The sequence below is a fragment of the Molossus molossus genome, unplaced genomic scaffold (genome assembly GCF_014108415.1).
Source record: "Molossus molossus isolate mMolMol1 unplaced genomic scaffold, mMolMol1.p scaffold_m16_p_10, whole genome shotgun sequence".
Classification (NCBI taxonomy): Eukaryota; Metazoa; Chordata; class Mammalia; order Chiroptera; family Molossidae; genus Molossus; species Molossus molossus.
In genome coordinates this window covers 146914-160419 of record NW_023425345.1, presented here as the reverse complement: position 1 = coordinate 160419, position 13506 = coordinate 146914, and the positions used below count along the sequence as shown (strand labels likewise).

Below are 13506 nucleotides of genomic sequence, written 5' to 3'. Positions count from 1 at the left end.
CCAGCCCAGGTGCCGATGGCGTTGCGGTGGGATCCCCACTTTTGGCGTCTCCTGCTCGGATCTGCCTCCTCCAGACCTGGGCTGGCTCTCGGCCCACCACTGACCGGCCGTCCGCCTCCATCAGACAAGCTGCTCGGCCTCTCCACGCCTCATCTTCCTCGCCTGTCAAACGGGCGAAGGATGGGTGCCTTCAGAGGCGGAGATAGCGCAGCAGAGCCGGCCCCGGCTGCACGCTCCGCCACGCCGTCTGCACTTCAAGAAGAACAGAGAGAAACTCTGGTCCTCGGTACTTCTGCTCCTCCCGAGGGAAGGCCTCTGTTTCGTGGTCCAGCTCCTCCTCCGCGCAGCCGGGCCCACTGTGCTGAGATGATGGAGTGGTCTGCGTGAGATCCCACGTGGATGTGCGCATGACAGAAATCGTGGGCTTCCAACGAGGATCCGACCCCCGACACCAGGGCCTGGGAGAAGTCTGGCTGTCTGGCCAAGCTCCTGGCTTCTGGCTGGTAACTACCACACTTTGGGGTCCCCACCCCAGTCCTGGCACCGCCCTCTTCCCTCGGGGAATCAGTTGGTGGTCTTATAAAAGGCTTGGGTCAGATTCCAGGTCTGATTCCAGCCCTAGTGATGGACAGGCCTTGCTGAATGACTTCACACACAGGATTATTCTAAGGCCTGAGCAGATGGGAAGACATTCACCCATGCATTTGAGGAAGGAGGGCTGGGGAGCTGGCCTCGATGGGAGGAGGGAAGATTGGAGGAGAGTTAAATCTCCTGCCTGACCGAAGGGAAGAGGTGGCTTCCCCAAGTGAGCATGGCATGACGGCAAAGTACTCAAGCCCAATATCAGAGACTGGGACTTAGACCTCCACCCGACTACCTCCCAGTGGTACCACTGAGCCCTTCAATGGGCACTCAACAAAGATGCCTTCCAAGTAGATTTTTCCTTATCATGAAAAAAATATATTCACCCCAAGAATCAGCCTCAGAATTATTAGGAAAATATTCTAAGCATCCCCATTAAAGTGAGAAAGAATGCCTAACAATTTTAAAGACTGTTTTAGAGGTACTCGCCAACATGATTGGACAAGAAAAACAGAACTGGAAAGCAGGAAATAGTTGTCATTGTTTGCAAATGGCATAAGTAAAGCTAAGAGAAACAACTGAAAAAGTATTACAAAGACAAGGAATTTCAGTAAGGTGGCTGAGTATAAAATTCATCTGTAGAAATCATCAGGTCTTATCATCTAAACAACAGTTGCTTAGAAGTTGTAGTGGAAGAAAAGGTCCTATTTGTAACAGTACAAACATAAATATGCAAGAATAAATGCAAAAGATATATATATAATATCTATATGAAGAAAACTCCAAAATACTATGAAAGAAATTCTGAACAAATGGGAAGACATACCATGTTCTTAGATAGAAATATTTAGCTTCATAAAAAGTTAATTCTGTTTTAATTAATCTATGAATTCAACACACTCTCAGTAGAAAATACTAACTGGATTTTTAGAGGGGCAGGAGTACTACACAAGCTAATTCTAGAGTTCCTACAACAAAAGAGCCATGGGGAATATACCAGGAAGACTTTAAGACATGTTGGTTGGAGTGTCATCTCGTACACCAAACGGTTGTGGGCTTAATTCCCGGTCAAGGCACATACCCAGGTTGCAGGTTTGATCCCTAGTCGGGCCACGTACAAGAAGCAACTGATTACTGTTTCTCTCTCATGTCAGTGTTTCTACCTCTAGCTCCCTCTCTCCCTTCCTCTCTCTAAAAATCAATAAAAACATCCTCGGGTAAGGATTAAAAAAAAAAAACCCAAAACACATCAGAGGCACAGCTGTAATAGTGAACATAGTCTAGTGCTAGCATATGGACAGAAAGACCAATGAATCCATTTCACACTTAATACTCAAATTTAGTATATGCTAAGCTTGCATTTCTCACCAGGGGGGAAAAGATGAACAATTCAGTGGATGGAGTTGGGACAACTGCCTATCATTTGTAAAACAATAAGGTTTGATTCCTACCTCGAAGCCTTCATCCAACTAAATTTCTGACAAAGATTTGAAGGCAAAAAATTAAAACATTAAAAAAAGTAAAAAAAAAAAAAAAAAATTTAACGATTTCAGAGTAGAGAACGCCTTCCTCAGTATGATACAAAACCCAAGAAGACATTAAAAAAAAATTAGCTACCATTTGATTACATAACAATTAAAAATTAAGCATAAAAAGAAAGCATCACAAATTCAAAGACGCACTAAAAACAGATCTGTAATGAGTATTTCCTTCATATATAAAGAGCTCCTGTAAATAAACAAGAAAGTGGCCAAAAATTCAATAGGAAAATGACAAAGGACATAAACAGCTAGCTCACAGCAAAAGCAATAAAATAAAATAAAAGCGAATGGCTCACAAACGTGAAAAGATGCTTAGTTTAACTCGTAGTGAGATAAACGCGTGCTGTTCCCCCCTCAGCACACTCCGACTGCTTTCCCGGGAACCCCTCCCCTTTCCTTACACTCACCATGGTCCCCTCCACCAGGGCCCTGGCCTCACGTGTTTTAATCACCTGAAGGAAAGAAGCTGTGTAGGATTAATCTCTGGGTCAAAGGATCGATTAATATTTGTTGAACAAATAATGAAGGAAGGCACCTGGGGCCCGTGGATTCCAGGCCCACGCACTTTCTGCCTAAAAGCCTACCATGTACTTGACCTCATTTTTGCAGCAGCCCTGAGAGGTAGGCATTATGTGCCCATTTCTCAGATGGAAGGACTAGAGCTCAGAGGACAGAACGGGCCATGAAGCCTGGTCTCCTGAGCTCTCCCAGATCCCTTCCAGGCCCTCCCCCCATCCCTCCCACCCAGCAGCTGCCCTGGGGGGTTGGGCGTTTGGTGGCACCCTGCCTTGGCGGGGCCCGACGCGGGGTGTGTGCGGCCCCTGCATGGCACTTACTTGTGCATGTAGCCCTCGGAGCCGGCCGTGAGGTTCACCTGCATCACCGCCTGGAACTCTGTCTCGTTGCAGCAGTATTTGAAAACCGTGTTGTTATGGTGACAGCAGAGGGTGAAGGTTTTGTTGTCCGAGAGCCGGGGGCAGTGGAAGCCGAAGTGGTAGTGGCCTTTGTGGTCCGTGTACGGCTCACAGACCCGGAAATGCGCGGACAAGACTGGAAAACAGAGTCGCCGGGCTCGGTGGGGCCCCTCACCAAGCCACGAGCACTGGGGTGGGGCCCGATGGGTCTGTCCCGGGGTCCTGCCTGCCTCATCTCTCCCAGGGGGGCCAGCGCCAGCTCCACCGGTCAGGAAGGCCCCTCTAGGCTCCCATCACCTCCCTTCGACGACAGCACTGCTCACACCGTGTCCCCCCGACCGGAGGCTCCCGCGGTCCTCCGCAGCCGCTCCGCACACAGCAGGCACTCAGCTAGGAGCATCCGCTGAGCCTCACCAGCTCGGCCCCATTCAACACCTGGCTCCTCGGGCAGGGGGTGTGAGGTCCCCTCTACAGATGCAGCAACTGAGGCTCAGAGGCTACGGCGACCTGCCTGAGCGGGTCAGCGGTGGGGGAGCTGGAAGCCACCGGGCCTGCCCAGATACGGGACCCCCTCCACGCCCCCATCCCTGGCTTTAATAATCTCCGCTGCTGTGGGGTCTGGGGGACCTGCTGACAAGCCCAGGCTGGCCTGGGGGTGAGCAGCCTGGGCACAAGAAGTGGGCCCCCTCGTGGAGACAGGGCGTCCCCATTCGTAGCTTGGTTTCTACTAAAGCAGCGCCTAGCAGGTCCCCAGGAGCCTGTCCCGGTGGCCCCCCCCCACCCAGTGCCAGCTGCCCTGGTCGAGGAGAGAGGCGCCTGTTTAGCCACAAAGCTGCTGCCAGCCCAGGACAGCATTTACCAGTCGGGCCCGTGGTGATAAACAGGAGGGAGAGCCTGAACAAATATAACAATGGAAAAAACCTGGAGCCGCTGTCTCGGGCTTAATTAGTGTCTTCATAAAAGGGATCGCTGTATCTAATTTGTACGGCTGAAAGGGGCCCTCGCTGGCTGAACGTCGCTCCCACCACACAGGCTCCGCTGGGCACAGGCTCCTCCCGCAAAGCTCGGGCTCCGTGCGGGTGGTCGGGACGCAGCCCCTGCCCCCGCACCTGCCGGGCTGCCCGGGGGCGTCCCCGCTGGCCTCGCTGGCCCGTGGGCGGCCCGGGCGGCCTTGGGAAATCCCCTGCCCTGCCCGAAGTCCAGCACCTCTTCCGCGGACAGGGGCACGACCCCTGCAGGGGGAGGGTCCCAGCGTTCAGGACACAGGGAGCTCCAGGCCCTTTCTCAGCCGGCACCTTGGGACACAGAACACCTCTCGTGGGACGCGGGGGTCACTAAGTATGGCCCAGGAGGACACGCCTTCTCGGTGAACCCTGTGGACGCCCACTGTGCAAAGGGACCAAGGCCTGGAACCGTGGTCGTAGCGTACAGACTGCCGCATTGGACAATCCTGAGGACTGGTCAGAAATGCAGGTTCTCAGGCCCTTCGCAGACTTTCCGAATCAGAAGCCCTGACTGGGGGAGGGGTGGGAAAACCCTGAAGGTGATGCTGATGGGCTTGCGTCTGGGGCCCCTGGCCTAGGGCACGACACGCTGGAGGGGCAATGGTCACGGGGGGTTGGGGGGAACCGAGAGAGACAGACAGAGAGACAGAGAGAGAGATAGACAGAGACAGAGGGAGAGACAGATACAGAGAGACAGCGGGAGAGACAGAGAGAGAAGGAGAGACAGACAGAGAGACAGAGGGAGAGACAGAGAGACAGGGGCAGAGACAGAGAGACAGGGGTAGAGACAGCCGGAGAGCCGGGCCTGGCGCAGACCAAGGCTGAGCCTCAGGGCCTTCTCGGGCTTCCTTGCAGTCAGGGTCAGGGCGGCTTGTCTGGTCAGCCAGCTCTACTCCGGAGAAGCAGGACTTGGTTTCTGCCCATCTTCATCAACAGGAGCGTGAGAGCCCCCTGCGACCCCGGCTGGCGTCACGGGACAGCCTTGGAGCCGGTGGGTCCCAGGAGGTCCCGGGGTTCGAACCCCAGCCTCACTAGCTGTGTCGGCTCAGGCTAGCCGGCCTCAGTGTCTTCATCCACACAGTGGGATGCCTACCACATCACCTGCCTTTCACTTGCAGAGGCAGGGGAGAGAATTCAAGCCAGGCCCCCCGCAGGCTGGCTGGCAGCCACCGTGACCCCCCAGCGTCCGAGAGAAGGTCTCAGCTGAGCTCCAGGGCAGGTGTGTGGGGCACAGCACACAGCAGGTTGTCACTGCACAGTGTCAAACAGCAGCTCCTCACGAGGGGGTACCAGTGGGGCAGGGGAGAGACAATAGGGGCACCCCCGGAACCCGGCCCGCTGGCCCTGACCCGGGAAGGGGCTCCCTGCCCCCTCGCCCTCCCCTCCCGCCGAGCACCCGCGGAGGCTCTACCTGCCGAAATCAGCAGCGAGAGGACGGCGAGCGCGTTCAGGGACTGCTGGCCACAACTGGTCATCGTTTGGCTGGCATGGGTCCGTCCGGAGCTGCCTGTGCAACGAGATCCGGAGAGGTTGGTGTGGGCTGCGCGGGCGGCGGGACAGACCCGGCTGCGCTGCCCACAGCGGGGGCCGTGGCACAGGCAGCGCAGGGAGTTCGCCGGGGGCAGGGGCCGGGCCGTGGCGGGTGGAGACGCGCCATCCAATTTCCTCTCCGGGACACTTGACCTTCCCCCCACCAGTCAACTGTCACCTCCTTTTCTCTTCCCAGCAAAACGAGACTTAATCAAAGAACAGTGGCTCAGGTGGCGGAAATAACCGGGGGGGGGGGGGGGGGGGCGGGTGAGGCGGCGGCCGGGGCGAGCGCGCGGGGATGACAGTGGCTGGCTGACCCGCGGGGACAGCTCCTGACCTCCGGAGCTCGTGGCCCCGGGTCTCCTGCTGGGCCGAGAACCCTGACTCCCCTTAACCCCTCCACAGGTGTGCACTGGGCCGGGCACCTTCCGGGCACTGGGGCCACTTAGTGAATTAAGCTGACAAAGTAGAATGAAGTACAAACTGTCCCAGCCCTGGCCCGGGCCCCGCCGGCGCACGGACCGCACACAACATGCCCGAGGCCTCGGGGGTGCACCCCGAAGGGCAGGAAGCAGGGAGTCGAACAGGCACTTGTCCACCCGTGTTCACAGCACACAAGTCACAGTAGCTGAAGGGTGGAAACAGCCCAGGGGTCCATCGACGGATGAATGGGGGTCTCTCCTGACTGTGAGATATAGTTCGGCCTTACAGAGGAAGGCCACCCTGTCCATATGGATGATCTGAGGACATGATGCTGACTCGTGTGGTTCCACTTTAGGGGGGCCCCGGGGGAGTCGGCTTCACAGACAGGAAGCGGAAGGGTGGGCGCCGGGGCCTGCGGGAGGAGGGACGGGGCGTTCGTGTCCCACGGAACCGGTTCGGTTTGGGCAGATGAGAAAGTTCTAGAGATGGGTGGTGATGGCGGCACAGCAAAGTGTATGTACCTAAGGCCACTGGACACTTACAAATGGTTCAAATGGTAAGTGTTACGCTTCGTGTATTTTACAATAGAGAAAGCTAGTTGGGGAAATAAAGCCGGGTGTGGGGGTGTAGAGAGCCGCCTGGGAGCTGCTTTGACAGGTGGTTTGGGGCCTCAGGAGGAGCAGAACTGAGCGAGGCCGGCACCAGCGCCGTGGCTCTCGGAAGAGAGCTGCAGACCGGGCTGCAGCCAGTGCAAAGGCCCTGGGGTGGCAGCACCGGGAGGCCAGTGTGGCCAGTGGTGGGGGTGGGGGGAGAGGCAGAGAGGCAGGATGGGATGAATGTGTTGAGCGCCTACTTATGTGTCAGGCTCTGGGCCAAAGGAGGCCCTAGTGGCACCCTCTTCCCTAATGGTACCCCATTATGATGTATGAATTGTGTCCCCTCAAAGTTCACGTTAAAGTCTTAATCCCCAGTTACTCAGAATGGGCCCTTATGGGAATTAAGGTTGATGACGATGTAATTAGTTAAGATGAGGTCATACGGGAGTAGGGTGGGCCCTAACCCAACATGACTGGTGTCCTTATAAAGAGGGAATTTGGACACAGATGCACACACAGGAAAAGCTGAGCTGATGAGCCTACAAGTCAGCAAACCCTAAGGATCACCCCCAAACTCCCAGAAACTAGGGGTGAGGCCTGGACAGTCGCCCTGAGGGCTCCCACAGGAGCCAGCCCTGCAGACGCCTCAATCCGGGATGCTGGCCTCTGTGAGCCCGTTCTGCGTGTGAGCCCGTCTGCAGGCCTGTTCCGGCAGCCTCCGGAAGGGGGCAGGATGCTCACCCGCTCACCTGGGAGCAGGCCCTGATGTGCGCGGTGGACACCTGGTGAGCTGGGTGGCGCCCACCTGGGTGGGGACCCTGTGGGCCCTCCCGGCCAGGCTGTGCCCCAGCTGCAGAGCAGGTCCCCGTGGGCTCCCTGCCCTGTTCCACCCCGGTTCTGATGTTAGTGCCGCCCCGTTCCCCTGGTGAGGCCTCCGGCCCCTGGGCGTGGTCCCGGAGACGTGCATGGTGAGATCCGCTGTCGGGGACCACGGTTCTGGAAGCAGAAACAGCAGGGCCGCACGCTGCCCGCAGGAGGGGCCCTCTGACTGCCCGACTGTCCTGGGCACCTGCTCAGGCCCAGCTACAGGCTGGGCTCCGGGTCACCAGTAAGCTGGCAGCTCGGGCAGGGACCCTGCAGGGACAGCAGCCGGCCCTGGGGCAGCTGGGTCCTGCTCAGAGGCAGACAGAGCTGCAGGCCACCGGGCGACCCAGGGGCCGGCGGCCTCGTTCAGAGCAAGGAGACAGGGCCAGGCCCAAGGCCAAGCGCAGGAGGCTCAGGACCCAGCCCTGACCTGTTCGCCTCTCGGCCAGCAGCAGACAGTGTGGCAGCAGGGAGGTGGCAGGGGCCTTCTGAAGTCTGAGCCAGAATACAAGAAGGGAGGGTGGCAAGACCCAAGGATGGAGCTGAAGTGCTTTGCCACAGTGATTACTCCTGTGACCCTGTGTCCACGCCTGGGGAAGGCCCCCGCCTCTCCGGCAGGACAGGCCCCTGGGCTCCCGAGCCCGCTCTGCCCTGAGGGCTGTAAGCCGCTTAATTGCTCTGAGCCTCAGAGTCCTCCGCCTCCCTCTGGGCCCTGGGAGGATGAAGGAGATTAAAGCATTTGAAAGTGCTTAGGAAAGGATTTCTGCTGGGGAACCTAGAGATCGGCGGAAAATGCTCCAGTGGGGTGGGGGTGAGGGTGGGGTGGGGAGGGACAGGTCCTCTGAGATGACTCCCCCTCCAACGTGGCCCCAGTCTACAGATGGGGAAGCCGAGGTTCGCTGAGGGCAAAGATGAGACTCCAGTCTCCAGGCTCTTCTCGTCTGAGAGCTGGTGGTTTTGTTCAGTGAATGCCAGGGGGGAGGCGTGTCCACCTCTGCCAAGTGCCCAGGCCTCTCTCCTGCGGCTCACACTCCCCGCAAAGCCCTGCATATACTGGGGGAGGCTGTCACTCACACCTGGGGTGCCCCCACTCATTCCTGTGAATAAATCCTGTACAACCTTGGAAGCTGTTCCAGTAACACCTCCTCCAGGAAGACTGCCTTGATTCTCCACTGAGACAAATCTCAGTCTCTCCACTGAAGCCTATCATATTCCATTTCTTCTTTCATTCATGTATTAATTCATTTATTCTCTCAACATCTGCTCACTGACCACTGACTGTTGAAAGGGACCTGAGCTGGGTTCTAGGGACAGGGAGGAAGGGAGTCCCTGCCCTCAGGTGCACTGGACGAGGATGCCCACCAGTATACCTTGGGTGATCGGCCCCCATGCCCTACTCTATCAGCCCAGGAGCGTCCTGGGCCAGGGCCTGGCCAGCAGGGGATCATGGCCACAGGGCTTGGGCTCCAAAGTCCAGCCAACTGACACCAGCCCCGGGCCCTTGGGACTGTCTGGGGGGACAGAACAGCAGCCTCAGGGCCTGTAGTAGGGCTACCCTGGCTTGTGGGCATTTGGGCCCCGCACACGGCAGGTGTACCCCACACTGCGCAGGGTGGCCGCGTCTGTTCCCAGTGGCGCCTCACTCCTGTGATTGCTCCGTCTCCTTGGCCACTGCTCGGGCTGCCGAGATCGGTGGGGAGGGCGTGTCAAGCTGTCAGGTACCCCCACCTGGGACACCCCGAGGTGACAGGTACAGGAAGCTGCTCCAGCAGTAGCGGGCACGTGGGCTACAGGGTGAGCAGCTCACCTTGCCCCACCCCCAGGCTCTGCTTCTTCAAGGACTGCTGCCTGGGGTCTGGCTTTCGGTGGCTGAGTTCTTCCCGGGAACTGGGCTCTGGATTTTACCAGTGGCCTCAGGCCACCCCCCTCAGCCAGGGAGGGGTCATCAAACCCCCATCTCCTGAAGAAGGAAACGGAGGCTCAGAGAGGCGAAGTGACTTGCTCAAGGTCACACAGCACTCAGCAGCTCCGGCAGGAGGCCACCCCGCCTCCAAATGTACTCTCCCTCCCAGAAGGCAGGGGTCCCGGGGCCTCCCGAGGCCCCCAGAAGGCACACGCACCACAGGCAGACTCGATGTATCATCCAGGTTCTATTTCTCTGAAAATCAGTAAGCTGCCCACATCGGTTGCTCGTGGCCGACAATAAAACTCAAATAGCTGTAGGAACATTCCGGATGAGCGGGGACTCTCCTGAGCTCTGACCGCATCCGCAATCACGAGTCAGGCAGGCATCTCTGCGGTCGGCCCCCCGGTCAGCCGGGACTGCTGTTCCCATATTTGAGGATTATTTTTAAACATCGAATTTGGCGAGGCCGAGAGGAGAGGAAGGAGGCCGTATGACGAGAAACAGAGCCGGGGAAGATGAATTAAGTCCTGGCGGGAACAGAAGATCTGTTTCGGTGGGACAGGCTAGGCGGGAGAAGGGAGGGGGGCGGGGGGCAGGGCCGTGGCCCTGGGTGGAAGGGGGCTGCCGTGGACACCCCAGGCCTGACATCAGCCCCGGGCCTAATACCTGGAGATGCTCAGCATCCGCCCACCGTGCTCAGCCTACCGAGCCCTCCCTGGGTGCGGCCCAGCCCATCATCACCTCTTGGCTGGACCAAGTCCAGCGCAGCAACCCCCCCCCCCCAGAAGCTGGGCCCCTGGGCATGGGCCCCATGGCTTAGGGCTGAGTCCTGGCTCGACCTTTTGCAACCACACCCCATGTGACCTGGGGCAAGTCTCAGTGTCCTTGGCCCTAGAATGGAGACAAAAATAGTATCTAATTCCCTGTGACACTCGAATAAAATGATGCATCAAAGCATTTGGGGCAGGCTAGCGTGCCGTGGGTGCCCCACGGTGAGTGCCCGCTATCTCTGCCCAAGCTTTGCCCATCAACCAGGTGCTAGGTGAGCCCCAGGGCCTGCTCTCTGACCACCCACCTGCCTCTCTGGGAGTCTCGGTGGCTCCGAGTTCAAGCCCACACTCACTCCCGAGACCCCCGTGTGGTCCTGGCGCCGCTGCCTCCAGTTCAGCCCTCCGGGATCTGCCTGTCCGCTGGGCCTTTGCACGTGCTACACACATGGTTGGGACATTCTCCTTCTTCTCACGAGTGCTAGCATGAGGGCTACGAGGCGGTCACTGAACAAGGGCAGCGCCCTGGGGCCTCACAAGCAGGCGCCCAACAGTGCAGGTGGAGCGTGAGGGGCAGAGCCGGGGTTCAAACTGTGCCCGCGTCCCTTCTACACTGAGTGATGAGCGTATCCGCACCCCAGCAGCACACATGGCACGTGCACATGCGTTTGAGCGCGCAGGGCACTGGCGGCAAGGTGTGACCTCCAGCAAGTCCCCCAGTTCCCAGGGCCTGTCCCTGGCGGGGCCAACCTGATCCCAAGTCTGCCAACGTCTGTCTGCAGGACAACCGCCACCGCGGGGCCGTAAGGTCTCCCTCTGAAACGTGAAGTCCTGGGATGAACCCTCCGGGGCGCGCAGCAGCCACATGAAGCGAGACCGGGTGCCCGCAGCAGGGAGCGGCGGGCAGGGAGCGGCGGGCACCGTCACTGTGCCCGCGGGTGCTAGGTACACGCACGGAGGACAGAGCCGGGCGAGAGCGACAGGGTCTCGGCCAGCAGCGCCCAGCCCTGCGTCAGCCCCGTCCCCACGTGGTCTCGTTGCCCCTCATGAGGCCCTGCCGTCCCATCTCCATGGCCCACACCGCTCCCCGAGGACCTGCAAGTCCCCTTCCTGACTCCGCCATCCCCCCATCACCCAGCTCCAGGGAGGTCTCCCAGAACTGCCCCAGTCCCGTGGGGCCCTCCCCTGAAGCAGCTTTCAAAATGCACATCCCATCACATCGCCCCCTCCCCATTAAAACCCTCCAAGGGCCTCTCTAGGCATCAGGGTGGGCACCAGACTCCGGCCCTCTGGCCACACTGGCCGCCCTCCAGCCCCTTCCCCGTGTCCCCTCCCCACCGCGCTGTGCCTTCCCGTCGTCTGCAGATCGGACACAGCTCGCAGAGCCTGTGCCTCCCAGGGGCCTCCCTGCCCCCTGCACAGTCGGCCCGCCCCGGGCTCTCCGCAGCTCTCCGACCGCAGATGGCGGAGGAGAGGTGCCCCCTGCTCGGCACAGGCTCCCTGGGCAGGTCTGTCCCCTCCACGAGCCTGCAGACTGGACAAGGGCTGGGACCGAGGGCTGGCGGGGTCATTTGCAGGGTCCGGCACAAAATGACAAATGCGAGGCCCTCTGCTCAGAAACGGCGAAGCGTTGTTCCTAGGCAGCGACGCGCTAACCGAGCTCGGGCCGGCCTGGACTCCCGGCTCTGCCGCTTACTGCGGGGCGACCTGGGCGGCGGGGCGACCTGGGCGGCGGGGCGACCTGGGAGGGCTGCTTCGCGGCCTCGGTGTCCTCACCCTGCTGGGGCGCCGAAGAAACTGGAAAAGTCCGGAAGAGCCAGCAGGGCACGCGGCTCATGGAGCCCGGGCCCCGCACAGGACTCTTCTCTGGAGCCGCTGTGTCCCCTGCCGACGGCTCAGGGAGCTGAGGTCCCGCGTGCCCTTAGCAAACGCAGGAGTCTGAGCACCACGCCTGCCTGTGCAGGTCTCCTTTCTGGCCGTGTGGGCCTCCCTGCCGGGTACAAGCCCCCAGGCGGCCTGCGGGCCCCTGGCCCCCCAGGCTGCGACAGGGCAGGGCTGAAGCAGCGTTGGCCGCCGGAGAGCGGAGCTCCTCCAACACTCTCTGGCCTAAACGCCAGCTTCACTGTGCTGCGAAGAGCCATCTCCAGACCCAGGCCTGGGAGAAACTGACCGCACCTGAGCCCCACTGTCCCGTGTCAGGTGGGCTGTCAGCCTCGCTCCTCGGGCCACTGCAGGGTCAGCGCGGGAGGGAGGGAGAAGGGTGCCCCTCAGACGGCAGCGTGGGGGCGGGGCCGGCATGGGTGTTATAGTTGGGTCAGTGCACAGGTTACCACCAACTCTCCCTGTCTGGGCCTTCTTCCCTCAGCGACACCCCCACAGGCTCCCCGCCTGCAGGCTGGGCTCTGGGTTCAAGTTCTAACCCTGGCTCGTTTCCATGGCTCCCTGCCTCGCACCCTCGCCCTGGGCCAGCTCTGCCCGCAAGTCCTTTGCGTACATTACTTTCTTGACTCTTCGAGGTGGGACCGGTGTTCTCCCCACTTCACAGGTGAGGGAGCCGAGGCCCAGGAGAGGACAGGTCTGGCCGAGGACACAGCGGAAGGAGCTGAGCTGGAAATGTCCGTCCGCTGAGGCCCCGGCGGGACAAACGCCCTGCTCCCCGGCCGCAGGCCTCAGCCCCGGCTCCTCGCCAGCCCGTTCCGGTGAAGGGATGGCTCAGCCCAGACCATCACGGGCCCTTGGCCACTCAGCCCATCTCTGCCTCGCTCCGCTGTCCTGAATTACTTGGCTGCATCGTGAGATGAAACAACCCTGGAAATCCCAGCGGCGCGTTTCTCCCACTGGAGAAACAGAAACACCTCGTGAAGAATGAATCACTTCAAGTGTCAGCAGAAGGAGGAAAGACACATGCCCGGGGCCTGGCGGAGGGCGCCCGGCTCCTTCCGACGCGTGGGTCTCTATCCCGGCCCCTCCACGCCAGGCGTCCTGGCCCCAACCCTCCTTGGGCGGGAGACTGCTGAGCCTGTTTCCCATGCGTCAGTGGGGATAACACACCCCCTGATGGGGTGTTGGCAGAGGCCAAGGAGGTAATGGAGGCTGGCATTCATTCATTCATTCATTCATTCATTCTTCATTCATTCACTCGTTCATTCACTCATTTCTCATTCACTCACTCGTTCATTCATTCATTCCACACTGTGATGCTGGGTGGGCACAGGGCTGGGGACTTTACACTCTGTGGTGGGCTGAACAGACCACCCCACCCCCACGAAGCCACCCTAACACCCGAATGCCGTGACTCTGGGCATCCTGGTCTGGGTGGGGGTGCCCCTGAGGAAGCTTCCATACGAACGCTTCCAGACTTGTGTGATTCCTTCCCTGG

General features: G+C 59.6%; 1 protein-coding gene across 1 annotated transcript in view; it reads right to left on the bottom strand.

Moving 5' to 3' along the window:
- The window catches only part of SHISAL1 (shisa like 1), a 59478-nt gene that overhangs the window by 30539 nt on the left and 15433 nt on the right, over positions 1–13506 (bottom strand). The window contains exons 2-3 of the mRNA XM_036252796.1: positions 5453–5548; positions 2960–3173 (exon numbers count right to left, since the gene is read on the bottom strand). Coding sequence (XP_036108689.1) covers positions 2960–3173; positions 5453–5516 — 278 coding nt within the window. The 5' untranslated portion in view covers positions 5517–5548. The remainder of the gene's footprint in view (positions 1–2959; positions 3174–5452; positions 5549–13506) is intronic.